The 21,103-nt window shown below is 43.7% G+C and overlaps 1 protein-coding gene across 10 annotated transcripts in view; it reads right to left on the bottom strand.

Moving 5' to 3' along the window:
* Positions 1-474: 474 nt before the first annotated feature.
* rbm47 (RNA binding motif protein 47) overlaps positions 475-21,103 on the bottom strand; it is a 40,734-nt gene continuing 20,105 nt past the window's right edge. For 4 of the 10 annotated variants that reach the window (XM_080760260.1, XM_080760263.1, XM_080760258.1 and 1 more), the window contains 6 exons: positions 9,838-10,696; positions 9,331-9,673; positions 8,831-8,854; positions 7,272-7,478; positions 4,908-5,095; positions 475-4,102 (listed from right to left, as the gene is read on the bottom strand). In XM_080760260.1, coding sequence (XP_080616386.1) covers positions 3,854-4,102; positions 4,908-5,095; positions 7,272-7,478; positions 8,831-8,854; positions 9,331-9,673; positions 9,838-10,665 — 1,839 coding nt within the window. In that variant the 5' untranslated portion in view covers positions 10,666-10,696 and the 3' untranslated portion in view covers positions 475-3,853. Of the gene's footprint in view, positions 4,103-4,907; positions 5,096-7,271; positions 7,479-8,830; positions 8,855-9,330; positions 9,674-9,837; positions 10,697-15,149; positions 15,187-21,103 lie in introns of those variants that run through there. The other 6 variants (XM_080760262.1, XM_080760264.1, XM_080760267.1 and 3 more) reach the window with 6 other exon arrangements.

A 21,103-nucleotide genomic window follows, 5' to 3' on the forward strand; every position in this document is an offset into this window, starting at 1 on the left:
CAGGCTAGATTTGTCGGCCAGTGTAAATGGGGCTTAAATGTACTCCATGTTTTCACCTCCTTAAACTCTGTCTTGGGTTTAAGCGTAACTCCAGGGGAAAGTTGTGCTACAGAGGATCGTTTATGAAACATTCACCAGACATAGCCTAATTAGCCCTAATATGTTGACTAAGAATAGGGTTAACGTAGACAATGGCCTTGTTTTCAATGCCCTTTGGTTTAATCACAACACTTCTGACCTACACTTGTGTAAAACCCATTGAATTACATTACATCCACATTATATATTTGTATAGTAAGATATTTGACCTACTGTTGGATAAGCTAAGCTTTGATTGTGTAAAACCCCTTGAATTACATCCACATCCACATTATATATTTGTATAGTAAGATATTTGACCTATACTGTTGGATAAGCTAAGCTTTGATTGATTGGAACAGAACTTTCTATGACAAACACCATATAACACACACCTTTTTGGAAATGCTTTATTTATCTACTTTACTATAAATATAACAATGCTGAAGCTTTTTTTTTTTTTTTTTTTACAAACCTGATAGAAAACAGTCTGCATAGGCCTACAAAACTACATCAAAGGGCACAACTTGGCAATAAGGCACAAACTAGAACATTTTACACTTTAACGCCGATCTTCAGCTAGACACACTGGTAGCAGGAGGAGCTCATACTACAGATGTAGTATGAGTGAAATGCAGGCATTAGAAAGTAAGCAGGTGTTTTGAGTGGGAGACCAAGAATGAATGGAGGTGTTTCCGATAACCGTGTGTTACTGTGCTTTTTGACAGATGTCAAGACTGCAGTTCAGATTGAACAACCGGGTTTCAGTTAACTGTCATGGCAAACAGAGGATACAGTGAAGTACAGAACATCCAGCCAAATAACCAGTGAGATGACCCGTATGAGCCATCTTCTAGCTGTCTCATAAATTAGTACCAATCAGTGGAATTTAATGGGTATCAGCTACCATGCCTTTGTGCTCCCACTCAGAACACTAAACCCAGTTCAAAAGTTACTTCAACTACAAAAACATTGAATGGTCAAAAGCTATTGAACACTTTGGCAAAAAGAAAAACTTTTTTTTTTGCTTTTTTGTTATCCCTAATTAATGTGTATATATTGAAAAGGGAAAAAAATGTTTAAACTTAGAATATATTATACCTTTTCTTTCTCACTTCATACACAATACATGTAAAGCATATATTAAATATATCCTGACTTTTCGTCATCGTAAAGGAAAACAAAATACAGGCAAGTGTTTTTAAAAAAAGAGTTTAAATCCAGTTTAGGAGACCAGGCCTTATGACTTAACCTAAGAACTGGAGGCGTGGCCAATGCTGTTTGGCTATTTTGAGTGGTCAAGTAAGTCATAAGACCTGGTACTTAAGACATGAAGGGGTGGGGAAAGAATCTAAACATATTTTGGGACAGAAAGAGAAGAGTTACTTCAACAAAGTATGCCTCGTTTGCTGTGGTAATATTTGATGAGTTAAGAACATCAGCCTCTTCTTCAGTCAGACCAATCTTCTCAGCGCTACACGTTACAAATTAAAAAAGAAAATAAAAGTTCATAACATTATTTTGAATGAGAAACATAATATAAAATCAAATAAGAGATATAAATAAAATAAAAACGTTTCGTTGTACAATTCACTCAACATTTTGATGTTTCTTTTTTTCTTTAACTCAAAGTAGCTTTTCACACTTTTGGATAAAAATGGTGTGACTTCATTATCAGCAGCTGTGTGTGTATGGGTGTGTGTTGTGTGTCATGTTGTAGTACAGTATGTATGCATAGATAGACTACAAGCATATTTCATTGTGAGGTATTGCTCCAGTTAATCCCAGATAGTCACATATAGTACACTTGTTTTCAACACACAGCAGAGTTTTAAAAGTGCCTACAACACATTCATAGGGGTCATTTTATGTTTGCTCCATCTGTGAGGAAAAACTCTGTCTGACACACACAGGCATCGAAAAACACTATCCATACATGAAATAATGCTCAGTATATTAAATATCTCAACCTTCATCTGATAGTGGCAATCTCTTGCCTTTTATAAATATGGTTAAGTGCACCTTGGTCAAGCTGTTTTGGAGGACAAGGAAGAGATAACACAGAATGCTACTACTGTATGTGGAGTGTTACAGCAAGAATGTTCAGAGAAGAGAGCGCAGGAAAGAGGTCGTCTTGACATTTCTAACCACAGAAATTGACACCAAGTTTCCGTACATACAGAAGTTTCACCATACTAGCATCATAAAATAAAATAAAAACGACGCAATGGCAAGCAATATGGATAATAAAGAACACGGAGTTGTATGGACAAAAGTATCTCCTTTTTATATGAAACATTTAGGCCTAGCTTTGTGAAAAGACCTGTGGAATGCATGAAAATTATTGAGCACAGAGTAGCTCATGCACTGTAGATACTACTGTAAGGCACTAGTCTGGCACAGGTCATCTAAATCAGACTGGAGTGTAACCTTAAATTCTCTTAGTTGCTAGTTTGGCAAACTGTGAGTGATGGAATGGTCTATATAGCCATGTACATCTCTCTTTTCTGTCCACATTTGTTCACCTTCAAGAGTCAGACAATGCAAAAATGATAACATGGGCATACATAAAGTAAATGCGAAAAACCAAGCAATATCACTTCAGTCTTAGTTTTCTGGCAAAGATCAAGTTACCGGTACTTCAATATCTAAGAATGTTAAAATATATAATATTCTTACCCATGATGATTTGATATATACTCATACTGCATGTTAAAACACCTTTGACACCCACCATTAAGGAAGCGTTGCAGTTGACTTGACTTTTTCTCCATTATCTATTCCTAAAGGAATTCTCCACAAAAGTTAGCTGGGAATATTACTTCAAATATATCAAGTTATATGTTTGAAAAGTATAACACATATGCTAAGTAGTTAATACGCAAATAAACACATCACTTATAACCTTCATTAAAGATAACCAAAAACACAAACAAAACTATATTAACCAAAAAATACCCAAAAGGCATCTATGAACTATGCTCTTTCAAACAGCATGGACGGACAACATTACCTACAGTATGAACAGTTCTCTGGAATATTCTATGTTAATGAAAAAATAACAAAAAAAAATAAAGAAGAAAAAAAAATTATATCCAAAAACCTGTCTTTAGTGGTATTTTCTCTGGTCAGTAGTTCCTGCTGTACTTTTTAGATTTTTTTTTCTTCTTTTTTTCTTTCTTTTTAAATATCTAGTTCTTAGCACATTAAAACACAATGTACTTACACCTCATTTCTACTTCAGAGAAGAACATGACCACAAATAAAAATGAGTGGTCTACAAAGAGAATAAACCTTAAATATGTATCATCTCTTTATAAATACTTTCAATGTACCTTCAATGTTCTTGTTTGCCACACCAGTATAGTTGTAGAGAAAGGTAAGGGCCGGCTGTGTGTGACGATGTTAGTACTGGTATTGGTTGTTGGTTGTGCTTTTGTTGGCACAGGGTTGTTGGCATATAAAAGGCATATTTTCCTGACAACATTATAATTACTCAGTGGTTTTCAGTGGCAACCTGTCGATACTGTATGATTAAGGCTATGCTCTGGTACGCTTGGGTCCAGTGTATGTTTTGGTCAGTATACTGTATATCAGTCTGTGTTATGAATATTGTATTCACATCAAACAAATGTTCCTTATATACCTTGGAGGTTCACAACTTCTTAAGAAACAAGGGACGTTTAGTTATAATAGGACAAACTGTATATTGTTCAGATGTGGAGTTTATTGGTGGTTGCTCAGTCCAGACAACATTGCGGTCTGTGCTCCAAAATCAGTATGTCTGGTAGACATCATGGATGGGAACCTGGAAGGCTGCGGCAGGGAAGGCCTGAGGCATGGCATAGCCTGCATAACCTCCATATGCTGCAGCCGCAACGGCTGCATTCTTCTGCAGAGCTGCCAGAGCAGCCGTGTTAGCAGCGTAGTTGGCGATGGGAACATAGCCTCCATACAGGCCACCGGCTGTAGGGATACGTTGCATATGTTGAGCCATGGCATACACTGGAGTGATGGGACGACCCTGCGGGTTGAAATTGGAAGAGAGAGTCAACTATACGAAGGAACAATAACAGAATGTTCAACTTAAAGGACAACTTTAGTTTTTAACAACCAAGTTTTAGGTTGTTATTAGAGAAAGTAAAAGATAAGTGTCTTTTTTTTTTTCATTTGCTGCTTTCTTTTGTTTTAGCGATTTTTTACAGGGGTCGGGGGCATTCGAACATGGGGCTGAACACATTTTATTATTTACTATGGTCCTACTAGACCCCAGAAAATTACATCTGGCCACAAAAGATCACAGGATCTATTGAATGTGAAGGGGGTGACAAACTGACATGTTAAGCCATACAACACAGTATGGCAGCCCCCTATAGTATAGTATAGTGTGTGAGAGAAGAGAGAGAAGGCAGTCCGTAGGTAGGCCTGTCACAAACAATCGCCATAAAAATCGTCGTAATCGTTTCCATGTTTAAAACATTTTATTCATACATTTAAAAAAATCTGTGTGAAGTGAGGGGCGCTCTTATCATCATACATCATCATGACGTAACATGTGGATTTGCTCAGACACATTATGACACATTGTCAATGGGAATTTAATGTTTGTGTTAAGACAAAATAGCCGATTTGCTCGTGTATGACGTAAATTCTCCATTCTCCACCAAAAGCTGGACATAGGAGGGGCTATCGCCCCTCAAAAAGTAACGAATAGGTCGGTCATTTCTTTTGTATATTTCAGTTGTCATATCTGCCCTGCAGTGCATTTTTGGATTTTGTAATAGTGACAGTCCTGTCCGTAGTAGTAGGTCTGTGTGTATAATGTTCACCTGAAAGGGTGGAGGCGTAGAGACCGAAGGCAGGACGGAGCCGGCCGTCTGGGCGTTGTGTTCAGCGTGCTGCATGGACAGAGGGTTCATGAGGTGCTCCACCGCATGCATCTTCCCCTCTTCCATCAGCTTGGCCGAAGGAGCTGCGGAGAAAACGGGGTACTGACCGCTCAGTGCCTGCAGGCCCACTGCACATAAGAACAATGAAGAGAATGAGTTCAACATAAGCAAAAAGAAAATAATAAGAGAATGAATACGCACGCACACACGCACTCGCACGCTCACACTCACACTCACACTCACACTCACACTCACGCTCACGCGCACGCGCACGCGCACGCACACGCACACGCACACACACACACACACACACACACACACACACACACACACACACACACACACACAGGCTACAGTATGCTCAGAAACAGGCATTCCCCCCAACAAGGTCAAAATGTATTAAAAGCAGGACACACCAAAGTGAAAAAAGGAGGATAAAATTTAGACAAGGGAGAAAAAAAGTAAGCGCTTACACAAGTTGGCTTTTGATTGTGATTTGGATTACACTAACCCTCCCACTCCCCCCCCCCCCCCCCCCCCCCCCCCCCCCCCCACACACACACACACACACCCACACACACACACATATGCACGCCACCGGCAACTAACCCGCCATTAGCTGCTTGTCAGTGGCCTTTGTGTGGCTAACAGGAGGTTTAAGACTCTAATCTAGTATGCATGCATGTTTTATAACCACTACTCATTTACACTCATCCACAAGACAGTCCTTCCTCCGATAGAAAATAAACCATATACTGAGAAAAGCTAAAGTTAACACCACATATTTTGCATGTTTTAATGCGAAACACATGAATACAATTCTGTGGAAACCAGTAACAGTTTTTGTGGTTACTGTACATGGTGCTGATGACTGTGTTTAGAGATTGGTATGTCTGGGCCCGGATAGGATACCCACACCCAGATATGGTGGATGTTGGATCCTAGATCTTGTGGATGGATGGATGTTAGATGTGTAGATGTTTCAAGCCCCCTTTGTACCTGTATTGCATGTCTTTCTCTATCTAATTAAAACACAAATTACCTAGACTGCAATCTTTTTTATTTCTTTTATTTTTTAAAGTAAAGCAGGGGGTTCAAATGAGGTGTGAAGAAAAAAAGTATACACATAAACATCCCCAGTGTTAATTTAACTCAGAGTGTACAAATGTTACGAATTGAAGGCTCCACAGTCTCAGGGTTAAATGAACACAGCGGATTTGACAGTGTAAATCTCACTGAGGACTGGGTGTGCGCGTGGACGACCGATAAGCACCGGCTCGCCTCATTACTCCTGCTCTGAGAGTGGCCGTCGACAAGCAGCTATTGTTTCTGACGGACAAAAGTCCTTTCAGACCGGTCTTGATCCTGTGATCCCACAGAGACTGGGATTGAGGAACAAGGTCCATTTTGGGGTCATTCCAGAAGCAAGAAATTCCACCTTTGCATCAACAAATAAGTTACATCAACAAAAAAAGGCGAGACACAGTTCAATAGACAGATAATGATGCAAAACGAGTCGGTAATCTGGCGGATTTAGGATCAATTGTATGTAATTACCGTTAGGTGATGATTCAGTGATCAGATTAGAATTAGAAGGGAAAGGCAACCTTAATTTAATGTAGAAGGTCTGCAGTGCAGTACAAGTCCGGTCTAGAGCAAAAAAGTGTTGGATGTAAGACTAAAGCCTGATTTATAATTCATTGTATGACTGCAGTGTGTCAACATGTTTTATGTCGAACATGTATTATTTATTAAAGTTATTTTAGGCAAGTGATGCAGGCATACAACACAGTCTGGCTTAACAGAGCAGTGGGACGTAACAAAAAAAAACTGCCTTTGTTATGCAGCAATTTGGCATATGTTTTAAGTATAAACAGGAGCCATATACCATCTACGTACTTGCAGATATTCTTCTGAAATTCCATATTTAGCGCTAGCTCAAAAATAATTCTGTATAAATAAGTAACCAAGCACTTTTCAGCCAGACCCTGGAATTGAGTGCATGTGGGCGAGACTTGAATCTCTCTCAAAAGGATATGAAAGAAAGAGGAAACATCGGGAGAAGAGGATGATTACTACAGTATCTGGACCTGCTAGAAAGGACAGAGCATTGGAGCTATTTATCTGTAGCTGCAAGTCAATATATCTAAATGTAGTCCTTTTGCCCATGACCAGTCAGTAGTAACCATACCCTTGATACAAAAGGGTTCCTCAAACAGCGTGTAACGGTGAGGACAAAGGGTAGAAGGTTTAGTACGGGTTTTAGATAAGGGGAGTATATACGGATATTTCTATCTCACTGACTTTGAGATTTGATGCCAACTGGGTTGACCGAGGCTGCCAATTCCAGACCGGGCATCAGCTCATAGGGCTTATCCTGCTTGGCCTTGCCCTCATGGTAACGGCTGTAGATGCCGCGACCGGCAGAGTAACCCCCCAGGTAGGACCCCCGTGGTCCAGGGGTACGGTTACCTGCAGTTGCACCTCGACCTCGACCTCGCACAGTACCTGCTTGAAATACAACATGACAGGGGGGGTGGGATCCGGTTTAGAACTGGGGGGCAGTTGCAAGCCAAGAACTTTCCATTGGCATGTAATTGTCTGGGGCAACGTTGGAAATATCATGTATGGCGATAGGAAATGGTAGAAAACCCTAAAGAAATCTGGCGCTTCTTTTTTTTATATACCAATTTCCCTCTCAATTTAGTCATTATCCTAATTCCCTGCTTTCCCCACACACTTGTGTAATGTTGTCGCTAATGAGCCCTACTGGTTGGTCTTGGGACTGGTCGGTATGGGCAGAGCCATATAGCTGAGAGAGTTGCGCCATTGAGGGGTCAGAAAACAGCACTCGAGCACTGTTTATGCGGCCCTGGAGTGACACGAGAGCGATGCAAATATCAGCAATTTTAGGCACGTGTGCGACATGACAACTGTTTTATAGTATTGCACAGTGACAACTAAAGTCTCTGTAATGTTTATGTTGTACTATTACTAAAAAACAATCTAAAATAAAGGAATTTAAGATCATTAAAGCGGGGCTGTTGTCTGAGAGTCCAGTGCATTCTGCCAACTTCCGGACCGATTATGTAGAAGAGCCGCCATTGGATTGGCCCCATGAAGTGAATGGAGTTGTCACAACTCTGTCATATATTTCAATGGCTCTGGGTATGGGACGGTAGACCACATGCCTCCTCCAGTACAACACTGGGAGGAACCACCTGCCAGTGAGGAGCTTCACCAGGAGGACGTAGCACGTGCAGAGGAACACCCTATTCCTCTTAGTTCAACAGCCTTGCTGACAGCCTGGCGCCCTTTGACCAACCTGTAGGCGTCGCCGGTGCAGCGACAGAAAAGCTCCCTCCCCGTTCGGATTCCCTCTCTTCAACACGGCCTAAACCCCTAGTCTTGGCGGTGGTGGGCAGGAACTTTTACCCATACGTCCACAACTCCTTTTAACTTCTCTCCAACGATATTCTGAAAAGGCTTTCCTTCTAAACTGAAAGATTGCTCCATAGATCCCGAAGCCCATACAAAAGGGATTTGGCTCGCAGTGTTTCTATATATATTTAGTGTAGAAAATGTTGACTGCAGATTGGCCTCTTGATCTGAGCATTGATTGCTCTTGGTCCATGACATTTTGTTTCATTCCAATTTTGAAAGCGTATTAAAAAAAAACATTTTAAAATGGCATGCTTGAAAGTTTCTGGCTATTTAGTGTGATAATAACCTGGTAGTTTAACAGGAGAAACGACAGCATAGTAGTAGAGGAAGGTGTTAGAGAAACCAAAGAGCTGGTCACATGGCAAAGAAACTCATTATTCAGTGGAGGTATAAGTAGAAATAAGGATGTGAGAGATTACCATTGTTCTGTATCATTGGGGCTCCTTTGGAGAGAAAACCAAAACACAATGATTGTTGAAAGTCAGATAGATTTTCCTGCTACCACCCAAAGACCATACATAATCATTAAAAAGCTAATGGGATTTGCATTCAACAGTCCAGCACCTGGTTAACTCAGCTTTTTCGTAATGATAAAATATGTGATTTTATGCCATAAATACCTCATCAAGTTAGATTTTTAAAAGCTTTCATCAAATGAAACTCCCCAGGGATGAAATCATGATTACCGGTATCTTATTCATCAAACCCATTTCTAAATCAAACTGGTCCTTATTAATGGGGTGTATTCTTCATTGCCCATCCAAAATGTAATAATTCCTTAATGAGAGTTACATCATTATTGCCAAGTCTGTTTCGAGCGTTAGCCACATTTACAAAAGTAAATGCTTGGCTTTAATAGAAACACGTTGGCTGTCTACGATACACTACTTGTACATAAATAGAAGAAAACAATCCCAACCTTTGACGAAGTATTCTCTGTTAGGTCCGATGAGGGTGCTGTATGGGTAGCCGTAGTAGGTCAGCGTGTAGGGGTCACACTGGTAAACGTAGTTCTGCTGAGGGGCCTCTGGGGGAGTGGCTGCAGCAGCAGCGCCCCCCTTAGACGCCTTCTGGTAGCGCGTGTACTGCTCCTTATCGACCGGCTTGGCCAGAGTCACCTCGATGCAGGAGCCCTCCACCTCCGTGCCGTTGAGGTGGTCCATGGCCAGGACGGCGTCGTCCCGGGAGATGAAGTGAACAAAGGCGTAGTCGCGGATTTTCTTCACGCGCTCCACACACCCAGGGTTCCACTGACTGAACACCTGGTGCACACAGAAGAAAACATTTGACTGACCTTTTTATTCTTCTCTTTAAAAAACCCCAAATAAAACCCATGTTGTTGCCTGCCACAGAAAGGTAAAACTTAATATCATGCACACCAACCCCCTATTGCAAACAGGTCAAATAAAGAGCCAACCAGTCTCACCTGTCTAAGCACCTCCTCGCTGGTCTCCATCATGAGATTCCTAACGTAGAGAATCTTAACCGTCTCCATCACGTCCTCGTCCACGTCGATCTCCGGCTCGGCCCAGTCCACGGCGATCTGGTGGCCCCACAGCTGGATGCGGCCCGGCATCAGCTTCCTGCGAGCCATGGCGGCCGCGCGGTGGGACTCGTACTCCACGAAGGCGAAGCCGCGGTTCTTCATCTTGTCTGCGGCGCTGGCATACACGATCACGTCCAGCACGCCTTCCGTCACCTTGGAGACCTCCTCCAGGATCTCCTCGCGCTTCTTGGTCTTGGGAATTCCCCCGATGAAAAGGCGGCAGTTGTCCACGGAGCAGCAGACCCCGAGCAGCCGCCCGGGCCGCACCTCATAGTTGTTGAGCTCCCGGACGGCCCGCTTGGCCTCGTGTTTCTGGGTGTACATCACAAACGCATAGCCGCGGTTCTTCCCGTCAAAGTCCATCATGAGGCGCATCTCATAGATCCGTCCGACAGACTCGAACACTGGGACCAGCTCGTCCTCATAAACATCCCGGGGAATCTTACCGACAAAGATTTCACACCCCCGCGGCGGAGACTGACTGTCCCAGCCGGGCGGGGGGCCGTATTTCCGCTGGCCATTCTCCTGGACCATGCCGTATCCGGTGCGCTCCATTAAGGTCACCAGCGCAGCCTCGTTTGGGGCGCCGGCCACGCCCTCGGGGATCTGTCCATGGAGAGACTGCTGGCCGGAGCCAGAGGGGTTGGAACTGGGGGGGGCGGAGTTGTTGCTCATGGCTGAGGAGGAGGCGGGGTCTTCGGCTGTCATTCTGACAAAACCATCCAATCAGATCTGAGGCCTGAAGAACGGAAAAAAGGGAGAGGACCTTTTAAAACTCGGCACTTTCGGCGGTTCAACAGAGCACTGTCAAAAACGGGAAGGGAACATATGATGCGAAATCTTAATAAAAAGCATCACAGTATTAACATAAAATGTTGAAACTGCTGTACAGTATCTGTCCTCCTGACTAAATAATTACCTAGCTAAATGTGGTGAAAGACAAAGATTATAAAAAGCCAAACTTGCACAGCACAATAAACAACATGTCACCTGGGCAAAGCATGCCCAATGAGAATATACAACATCTATAAATCCTCTATCAGCGCTTTTACTACCTTGTTTTTTTTAAAAGTCTCAGCTCTCATCTGACCTACGACCTCTATCAAGGAGAATGAGGGGCCGTAAACCATGGAAATCACTGCTCAAGGTTCACAGAGTACAACTGGGTCACATGCTAAGGACAAGTGTGTGTGTGTGTGTGTGTGTGTGTGTGTGTGTGTGTGTGTGTGTGTGTGTGTGTGTGTGTGTGTGTGTGTGTGTGTGTGTGTCTGTGTGCATGTGTGCGTGCGCGCGTCTGTCACTTCATTAAGGGTCACAGTCCTATAGGAGCAACCGAGAACAATCAAAAATCGGATTTCAGAGCATAAACCTCTTACCCTCTAACCCATTTTCCAAACGGAAAATTCCCCAACGATTTAAATCCCCAGATCACCATGCTTTATACAACATTGGGGCAATCAAATCAATCCATCACACTAAAGCTGACCAAATAAACAGTTCAGATAGCCAGCAAACAACTCCTTGAGGAACGTGAACCGGTGTGTGTGTGTGCGTGTGTGCGTCACATTTCCCACACAGGCTGGGATAGGTAAGGCTTGATTGCACGCCACCAAAAACAGGAGAACTTACAAACACAACGCAGAGCAGTGTAACACAGTGTGAACTTGTACTGTAGATCTGCCATTTCCGATGCGCGCTGCCGCCGGCCCCGGCACGCATGTAAGTATAACTCAGGCTTACGGCCGTTTACAGAGACTTACAGGTAAAAGACTACAAAACTGAGCAGCCATGGTAACCTGTACACTCACTTGACCTGACCCAATATCCCGCCCTCCCACACCTGAAACACACACACACACACACACACACACACACACACACACACACACACACACACTGTGTACGGCATTACACGCATGTATGCAGCAGACACACACACACACACACACACACACACACACACACACACACACACACAGACACACACACTCACACACCTGTTCACTTGTTAGTTCACCCAAGGCTATAGAGGGCTTAGAGTTACACACAAACCCACTCATAGTGTACCTCAACCTCAGCCAGAATTCACTGGCTAATCAACAACACCTGAAGGCGTTCACTTTAAAACAAATAACGCGTTCACAACACAGTACAATTTTCCAGATATGGTCAAAGAGATGTGATAAAAAGTTAGTTAATCAAGAGAAAACTTTAATTTCCTCATTCTATCTTTAGATAGAGTTGCTACTTTTTGACCTGGGGCAAGATGACTTCCAATCCCAACAGGTGCACGTGGGTGGCAGCAATTAAGCTCCAAGCAGGTTTACGCGACGTCATATTAATTTCCGTGAATACATGTTCACATGTATCTATGCAGAGACACTAAAAAATAACGATTCAGTAGAACGTATTGTCTCGTGTGTTCCCTCCCTGCTTCCCTCTATTTGAAGTGCTAACAGGACTCCATCTCTTATCTGCCTTTATCAGGCCAAGATTGATGACAAAGGGAGGACATTATCCACAGTGGGAGTTCTGTTCCCTGACCAAAAGGAGCTGGGTGACACTGCAAGGTCAGCACTGTGCCATTCACTGGAGGGTAGAAGCATCAAGAAGAGGTCCTTCAATAGGTTTCCTCCTCTGGAAATGTTGTTTTTGGGGTGGGGGTTGGGGGCAGACATTTTCCTTTTGCTCTTGTGGCGGAGCAATTGACTTCCTGATTCTTGACCAATCAGAGATATTCTTAACTTCCTCAGTAGTTGTCAGTGTGTTCTGCTGAGCTTTTCCTTTTTTGGGACCTGACTCAGGAAGTCACTGTGAAAGACCAGAGAAGAAGTGAAACACTAAGCGTGTGTGTGTGTGTGTGTGTGTGTGTGTGTGTGTGTGTGTGTGTGTGTGTGTGTGTGTGTGTGTGTGTGTGTGTGTGTGTGTGTGTGTGTGTGTGTGTGTGTGACCATCTCTCCCTTCCTAAGGGTTGTGGAAAAAGACACTAACAGATAGTACTGAGTTAACATCGAGTTAACACAGGTTCAACTTCAAGCAACTATAGAACACTGCAAAAATACTGAAAATGTATTTCTGTAAAATAATCTACACACGATCTCCTACAGCACCCCATAGTTCCTTTTTTAACGGGAGCAATAAACCTTGTATGTGCATGTGTGCGTGTCTATGTGCAGCGAGAGAGAGAGAGAGAGAGAGAGAGAGAGAGAGAGAGAGAGAGAGCGCGAGAGAGAGGAAAGTCAGTGAGAAACCCGAGGCAACAACAGGTCATTGATTAACCATGGCCGACACAAATCACAGCACTCATTCACATGAAGCAAAAGGGAGAGAGAGACAGAGGTAGGCAGTAGGCACACAGTGTAAGTTTACAAACTGCATAATAAAACAAATGTGAAACCCCTAATGATCAGATTTATGACTATTTGGTTGTATGGAGAGTCCCGTATATCCTATTTGCCAATCATGCTGAAACAGGGCAATGCTTGACTAGTCATCGGGTGGAACGTTTCCTTGCTCTGATCATTTTCACCCCTTCCGTGGGGTCAGACAAGAGTTCACCAGGTCAAAGTTTATGAACTGAGAGTCTCATGGTAGAGAAGGATCGCAGCGAGCGAGGTGTACTCTCGGGTTTCTCAGCCAATCACCTGGTACACATACACAATGAGGAAGTGAGCGGTGCCAGGGCTCAGGTTAAAGTGTCCTGGAGATAACTTGGTGCATGGCGTTTATATGGGTTATATTATAGCTAGCACTGTAGAGGTTGTTCATTACATTGCGTTTATGATTGATAGAAGCGCCTGATTCTCTGTATATTAACAGCCTGTTGATAACACTGAATTGCTTTATGAGCAGGTCAGAAGAAATAATAATAATAAAAAGCTTTACAGTGTATGAGTGCACGTACTGCTGCCACCGGCATCTAATTCCACCCTATTTACTCAAATAAGTAAAGGGGGTCAAATCAAAATGCATGATTTCCTAACATCTAAAAGAAAACTGAGATTCAGTAGACAGAGAATAGACTGTTAATTATGAGAACACAAACCGCACTGTGTGTTCCTGAGAACACAACCATTTGCAAATCTAGTTGTGAAACACAGTTTTAAGCCGTGGCCTCCCTCTGCCTTCCAACTTATTGCAGATTGTGGGGCAGAGTGTGTGTGTGTCTGTGTTTGTCTGTGTGTGTGTGTGTGTGTGTGTGTGTGTGTGTGTGTGTGTGTGTGTGTGTGTGTGTGTGTGTGTGTGTGTGTGTGTGTGTGTGTGTGTGTGTGTGTGTGTGTACGTGCGCACAAGCGTGCGTGCGTGCTGGCAAACAGCAAAGAACAATGCGTCTCACAGGCGGCAGCTCTATCCTGAGTGACATTGAGCCAGTGTACTTAGGAAATCAGGACTAAGGGAGCCGCCATCTTAGCAGAATGCATTATGACAACACGTGGAGGTGTGGAGTTGACTCACAGAGCGTCCATCTAGCATCCCGTAATGACAAGATTCACAGAAGGAAACATGACAGGAGCCGGAGCAGTGAAAATATAACAGATTGCGAAACATTCAAAAGCTGCTATTTCAAAATGTCTGCCCAATAGATAATATTACAGTGGCTGGATAAGTGAGGCCAGAGCGATCCACGGGGAGTCACACTGCTATTGCAGACTAAACTTCTGTGGAGTGTTATCTGAATGTGCCCGGGAGGGAGCCAGATGCACCAGCTTCATGTTTAAACATTACAGCATGCAGCAGAGCACGTCCTCCAGGACAACGCACATAAGAACAAACGCGCGGATCATTCAATGTTTAGCATTTCTACCAACATTCTACTAACATTCAAGCAGGCTGACCATAAAGCAGTGTAACCAGAGTGTTGATTTAATCATTTCTACTGTAACTGAGAGTGTACAAATGTCATCAAATGGACCCGTAAAGGGTCTATTTGGTTACAATTGTTCACTCCGAGTTACAAAATCCTCAGTGTTCATTTAATACCCCCTAACTGAGAGTGTACACATGTTACCAGATGAACCCATGTGTAAAATATACATTTAAACCAAAACGAAGCAAACGATGAGGTCTAATGCATGAGAAAGGACCAAATGAGCAGAGAGAGAGAGAGAGAGAGAGAGAGAGAGAGAGAGTAAACGTAGATGCAAAGTTGATGAAAGAAGAGGTGAGTGTGGGTTAAATGGGAGGATAGCTACCCCTGTGCCTTCACGGAGCTTCACTGCTTCACTGCCTTCTCTGAGAGTGTTAAGTCCACCTCCATGAGAGACAGGTACAGCAGGGCACTCAGCAAGCAAGGCCTACCTCCTCTACACTCTCTCTCTCTCTCTCTCACACACACACACACACACACACACACACACACACACACACACACACACACACACACACACACACACACACACACACACACACACACACACACACACACACACACACACACACACACACACACACACACACACACACACACACACACACACACGCATGGACGCATGCACGGACGCATGCACGGACGCACGCACACGCCTGAGCGAAGCTGCAACTAGAGCACTGGAGCAGGTGGAGGCAGGGCTAAAACAGGTGCTTGTGTGTATGTAAGTGTGTGCATGTGCACATAGAGTAGAATTGGGAGGATCCCCAGCTAAGTCTGCTGAAATGAGGAGAGCCAAGAAGAGTGGGAGGATGAGGAATGACACGCACACGCACACGGCGCGCGCACACACACACACACACACACACACACACACACACACAGCACCTGTTGCACAAACCCGCAAATCTTTGACTGTAACTAATAAGGGAGGGTTTGACATTTTGAGGGAATTGAGTGAGAGAGAGAGAGAGAGAGAGAGAGAGAGAGAGAGAGAGAGGGAGAGAGAGAGAGCGGGTAGATGGGAAATGTAGTTTTCAGTGGCTCTGTGTGATTTCAGCATCTACAAATGGATAGTTTGGGAATTAAAAGGTGGGGTCTTCATGTACTGATGTCCTTGAATAAGCACAACACTGAGATGACCGTGTGTGTGTGTGTGTGTGTGTGTGTGTGTGTGTGTGTGTGTGTGTGTGTGTGTGTGTGTGTGTGTGTGTGTGGGGTTGCGTGTGAGAGAGAGAGAGAGAGAGAGAGAGAGGGAGAGGGAGATTGTGTGAGTAAGTACATAACAACGGTGGATGTGTTCCTAGCAAGGCTTCACTTAAGCAAACAACACACACCTTGCTGAGCAGTCGAGAGAGCAGAGACAGAAAAAAACAGACATGGTGTCAGAGCAAGGAAAAAAAAGACAAGAGACTGAGTCAAGTACTTTCTCACAATGCGGTTAGATGGGAATAAATGTTTTTTTCTTATTCAATTTAAGAGCATTACACAAGGGGCAAAGTCTGAGAGTGTGGTCAACAAAGAGGTGAGTTTCAGCAGCCATTGAAACCGAACCCACACCTTAACAATTCAGTAAAGAGGCTGACTAAGAGGAGAGACGGTTAAAAAACAAAGACAAGAAAAAATGGAGACATATGATTTTTGATGTGATTTTCCAGGAAATATTATTCACTCTTTGCATACTTAGCTGCCAAGCGATATGTTGTATAATCAGTAATCACACAATGTATCACTTTCTTTGGCACAGAGTAAAAAAAATTAAGCAATGAGTTTAGCACCAAATGAGCCTCATCACACGTTATAATCCATCATAGTTTTTGGTTGGAGACATTCTATATGAATAAAGTCATCATAAAGTTTAGTTTGTATTGTCGTTGTTATAATTATTACTATTTAGTAGTATACAATGTGAAGTGAGAGGTGAAATGTGAAGTGCCTCCGAGTCTGTGCATATACAGTACGTGTGTATATTTAGTCCGACTACATACATAATGTAAACGAGGGTTTGTGAACCAGTGTTAGCGATCACTAAATTCACCCAAACGCACAAGGGTCAATCTGGACGATCGTTTATCTGTCAGCCATCAAGTGAGAAACAATCGGAATGCACATATCTCTCAGGGGGGCTCTGGGTTGAAAGCCCATCGGGTCAACGGTTAACTGTTCAATCCAACAGGAAGGCAGGGATGACATGAACGATATAGGAAACAAAAGTGACAGCTTGTGCAGATGGAAAACCCTAACTATCTTCTCATTTAATCATTGCATGTATTCACCAAATCATTGTTGAGGAACATATTAGGTCTCGCACACACACACACGCGCACGCACACGCACACACACACACACACACACACACACACACACACACACACACACACACACACACACACACACACACACACACGTCATTTGTATTCAATTCCACCCCTAAGTTGACACACGTTTGCCAGTTGAGGTGTCCTATTTTGTCTTCTGCCCCCGCCACCGTGTACTGTGGTCCCTGTTAATGCCAACCCACACACACTGTCTGCCTGGGAAGGAAACGTGTCCTCCGATACACATGGAGTTGCCAGCCACTTCTGGGCCTTGGAGGTTTGGGCTGTCTTCCCCAGATCCACTCACTGCTTAACAGGCAACTCAAAACGAGGAGTCGCAAGTGCTGCGCCGACCACAAGGCCACAATCCCCTGCCAGCCTCTCAGCCACTCAACACTGCCAATTGTGGTCACTGGAGCTCCTGGTCGAGCTAGACGCACCGATGTTGGAAATAGAACCTGTACGTGGGGCTCTGCATTGGAGGCCGAATGATTTACTGCCCGATGAGTCCTTTTTTATGATATGCTTGGGGATTGTTATGCCTTTATTGATAGAGATAGACTGACAGGAAATGAAGAGAGAGATGGGGATTGACACGCAACAAAGGTATCGAGCAGGGGTGTAGTGGTGGAGGGGGACGGGGACGCGGGGGAGCACCATCTCCACACTTCTCTCAAGTCTAAAATATTATTTTTTGCCAAAAGAATATGTTTTTTGACTTTTATGGATACAATCAAGCACATGTTTTAGTGTGCATAGTGTGCATAGTGTGTCTGTGCACGTGCATTTGTGCGCACACGTGTCTTATGGGGCGTCCCCCCACTTCTAAAAGTATCACTACAACACTGGTATTGGGGGTCGAACGCATGACACGCTGTCAGGCGGCATTAGCAGCCTAGGTGCCCAGACGGCTAACTAGCTAATACAGTTAATACAGTATTTTAATTACTATCTTGGTCCACTTATGGCTATATCTACTGCAGCTATAGGCTAATCGCACCTTAAATAACATTTGTCCTGTGGTGTTTACAGGAGGATTTACAAGTTCAAGAGAGCAGTATCAGAATAAAGAAAGGCTAGTAAGCACATAGACTGTACAGTACACACTGGATTTTGCCACATAGACAAAACTGTACGACAAAGGCAGCAATAAAACAACACCAGTAACCAATTAGTTTGAGAAAGATTCTTGAGTAATGTCAGACCATTCCAAGAAGACATCCATATAGGTAAATAAGTAGCATGTCACAAGACCAGAGACCTGCTGGTTAACTCTGTGGAATAATGTGACCAGAAGACACACTGAACCTTTTTCCACCTGGGTGCTCTAAGTCACCCGCTGTAATAATTGTGTCAATTGGTACTGTATGTAATGTGCAATTCATCATTTATAAAACTATGATTCTGGGAAACCTACGTAACTTCATTCCTTGTGAGGATGTTTCTTTTTTCATCTTTGCTATGCAAACAACAGATACATTTGCAGATTTGTGACTCTGGCCTGGTCCCATATTCAGCGTTTCCGGCGCTTACCTTAGGGCAAGACGGGACAGATTGAGTACACAGTAAAAGCCTTGGTGTTGAGTGTACAAATGGACCCACATGGACCTGTGGGAGTAACCGGGGGAAATATGCAACATGGGAACGATTCAAACTCAAACTATTCTCACATCTGCTTACGACCATAGCTGACAATACAGCCAAGACAAAAAGAGAAGTGAGAAATGTGGTGGTGATTTAGGACACATGATGTCCACGTAGTTATCTGGCGGTTCACACAGCCCAACTGTCATCATGCTTCAACATGATCAGAGCATTGCAGAATGAAGTCAAGAGGAGAAGACGCTACTTCAATCATATCCCATGTGTATTAAGTCTACTAGCTACCACTCTGTGCCTGCTTGCCAGTGGTGGAATGGAACTAAGGACATTTACTTAAGTACAGTACTTAAGTACAATTGAGCTTACATTTTGAGTACTTTTTCCACCATTGCTACTTGCACTCTCTGTGAGGACCAGTTTTCCTGGTGCAATATGTGCACATAATAAGTGCATAACATAACTACCTAACTTGTAGAAAAAACCACATGACACATTCCTGTGTCATGTTTAAATTATTGCACACGGCAAACGAGGTTATCCCGATTCTGAAGGAAGTTGTCCTTAGGAGCTCCGGTTAAACCCCAGCCATTGGTTGAAGGAGGAAGTACACCACCTTTCATTACACTTTAACCACTTGAACCCCAACTTTCCTATCCCGGGGGCAAACATTTGGAGAAAATAGCCTATCTATGAGCTCACAATGGCCACTTTTCCACCGGGGTTGGGTTATTTTTTTTGCCTAATATTGAAGCGGTTCAGTGTTTCCACTGAACGGCAGTACAGAACCCAAAAAGTTGGTTCGGAACTGAAACCAAAGAATGAACGTCCGCCCCAACGCCCCAACAATCTATAACGGAACCAGTTCTAGAACCAAAGTTACGAAAGCACTTATCTGGTCAACAAAGTGCTTACGGGTGACATTGTTGACAAGCCCAAGTGTCACCGGGTGCGTAGCCTTAGTCTGACGTCCCAATAATCATTACTATAAGCCTACCCTTAACCCTAACCGCGCGCGGAAGCCACGGGTGAGTCTTAACCGGCCACATATGTCAGACTTTTGGTATGTGGGACTAATGTATATACCCCCCCCCCCCCCCCCCCCCGTGTCACCAAATTCTAAAGTCACATTGTTGCAGTGCACAACTACAGTGAACAACTCTATAACCAACCTGATCCTACTTTACAGTATGTTTGTCTCTCTCTTTCCCCTCCTTCTCCTCCCTTCTCCTTCTCCGAGCACACCCCCACCCCCCACACTCACCATCGGTGTACCTGTCACCCTCATTCCTCTCGTTCACTCAGGCTCAAAGGAGAGCAGAGGGGAGGGGGGAGGAGAGGGAGGGGGTCGGAAAGAGACCCAAGGATGGTGTGTAGAGAGGGAACAAGAGGAGAGGGGGAAGAAGGGGGGAAATGTGGCACAAAGCAACGGTGAAGAGCACAGGCAAGATGGAGAGGAGTGAAGGACGATAAGAAAATAAGGGAGGATACATGGAGAGTACCAAATGTTCCCTCTGGTGCGGTTGGCCTGGTGATAGAAACCCCTTCAAAGTGAAACTGGCCTGAAGAATTCCAGGTCAGACATAAATGACTGCCCACAAGTTACAACCCACCCCACCTACTCAGTTGAGGGGTTGATTCCACTCCGTTTACTCCGAGACCCCTCCTTCCTTCACTTCAGTCAGCCCTTGTTTGCTTCAATTTGCTTATTTACATGGATATATCTTAGTATTTATTTTACTCTCTTTTTCTGGGATGGTGCAAAAAAACAAGACATCCCTGGCCATAGTTGCAATTGAAAATAACAGTGGTAACCAAAGCAAAATGGTTATTTACTGCTGCCTGTCTATATTTTGTTGTATCTGTTGTAGAAGATAACTATATCAGACTTAATTTAAAATCCATAATTTCCATGGTCATTCTAAACGCAAAGGGGGAGACGTACGCATTGCAAACTCAAACACAACCTAACCACATCATGACCTCCAGCATGACACTATAGTGTAGTCATTACCAATCATAGCAGCTAGTTTAGCTTTAGCGTTAGCTGAAAGGCGCTTTGCTTCCTTTGGCAAACACATTCCTCAGCCTAATCAGCGAGGCTGCTCAAGGCCATAGCACACATTGTTTCAGACAATCACCAGTAACGTTGACAGTGTCACACTCGTGATAAAGGGTTTAGTGCCTGTGTGTGTGAGTGCGTGCATGTGTGTGTGTGTGTGTTGTGTGTGTGTTGTGTGCGTGTCCGTCCGACGAGGTGAAGGGATGGAGATCAAAGGTCTGAGAGCTATCTTATGTGTATTCAAAACATATATAATAGGTTTTCTAACCTATACATTATCTCTACATTTCCAACGTCGCC

Source organism: Protomyctophum bolini (assembly GCF_963924005.1).
Source record: "Protomyctophum bolini genome assembly, chromosome: 3".
NCBI classification, from domain to species: domain Eukaryota; kingdom Metazoa; phylum Chordata; class Actinopteri; order Myctophiformes; family Myctophidae; genus Protomyctophum; species Protomyctophum bolini.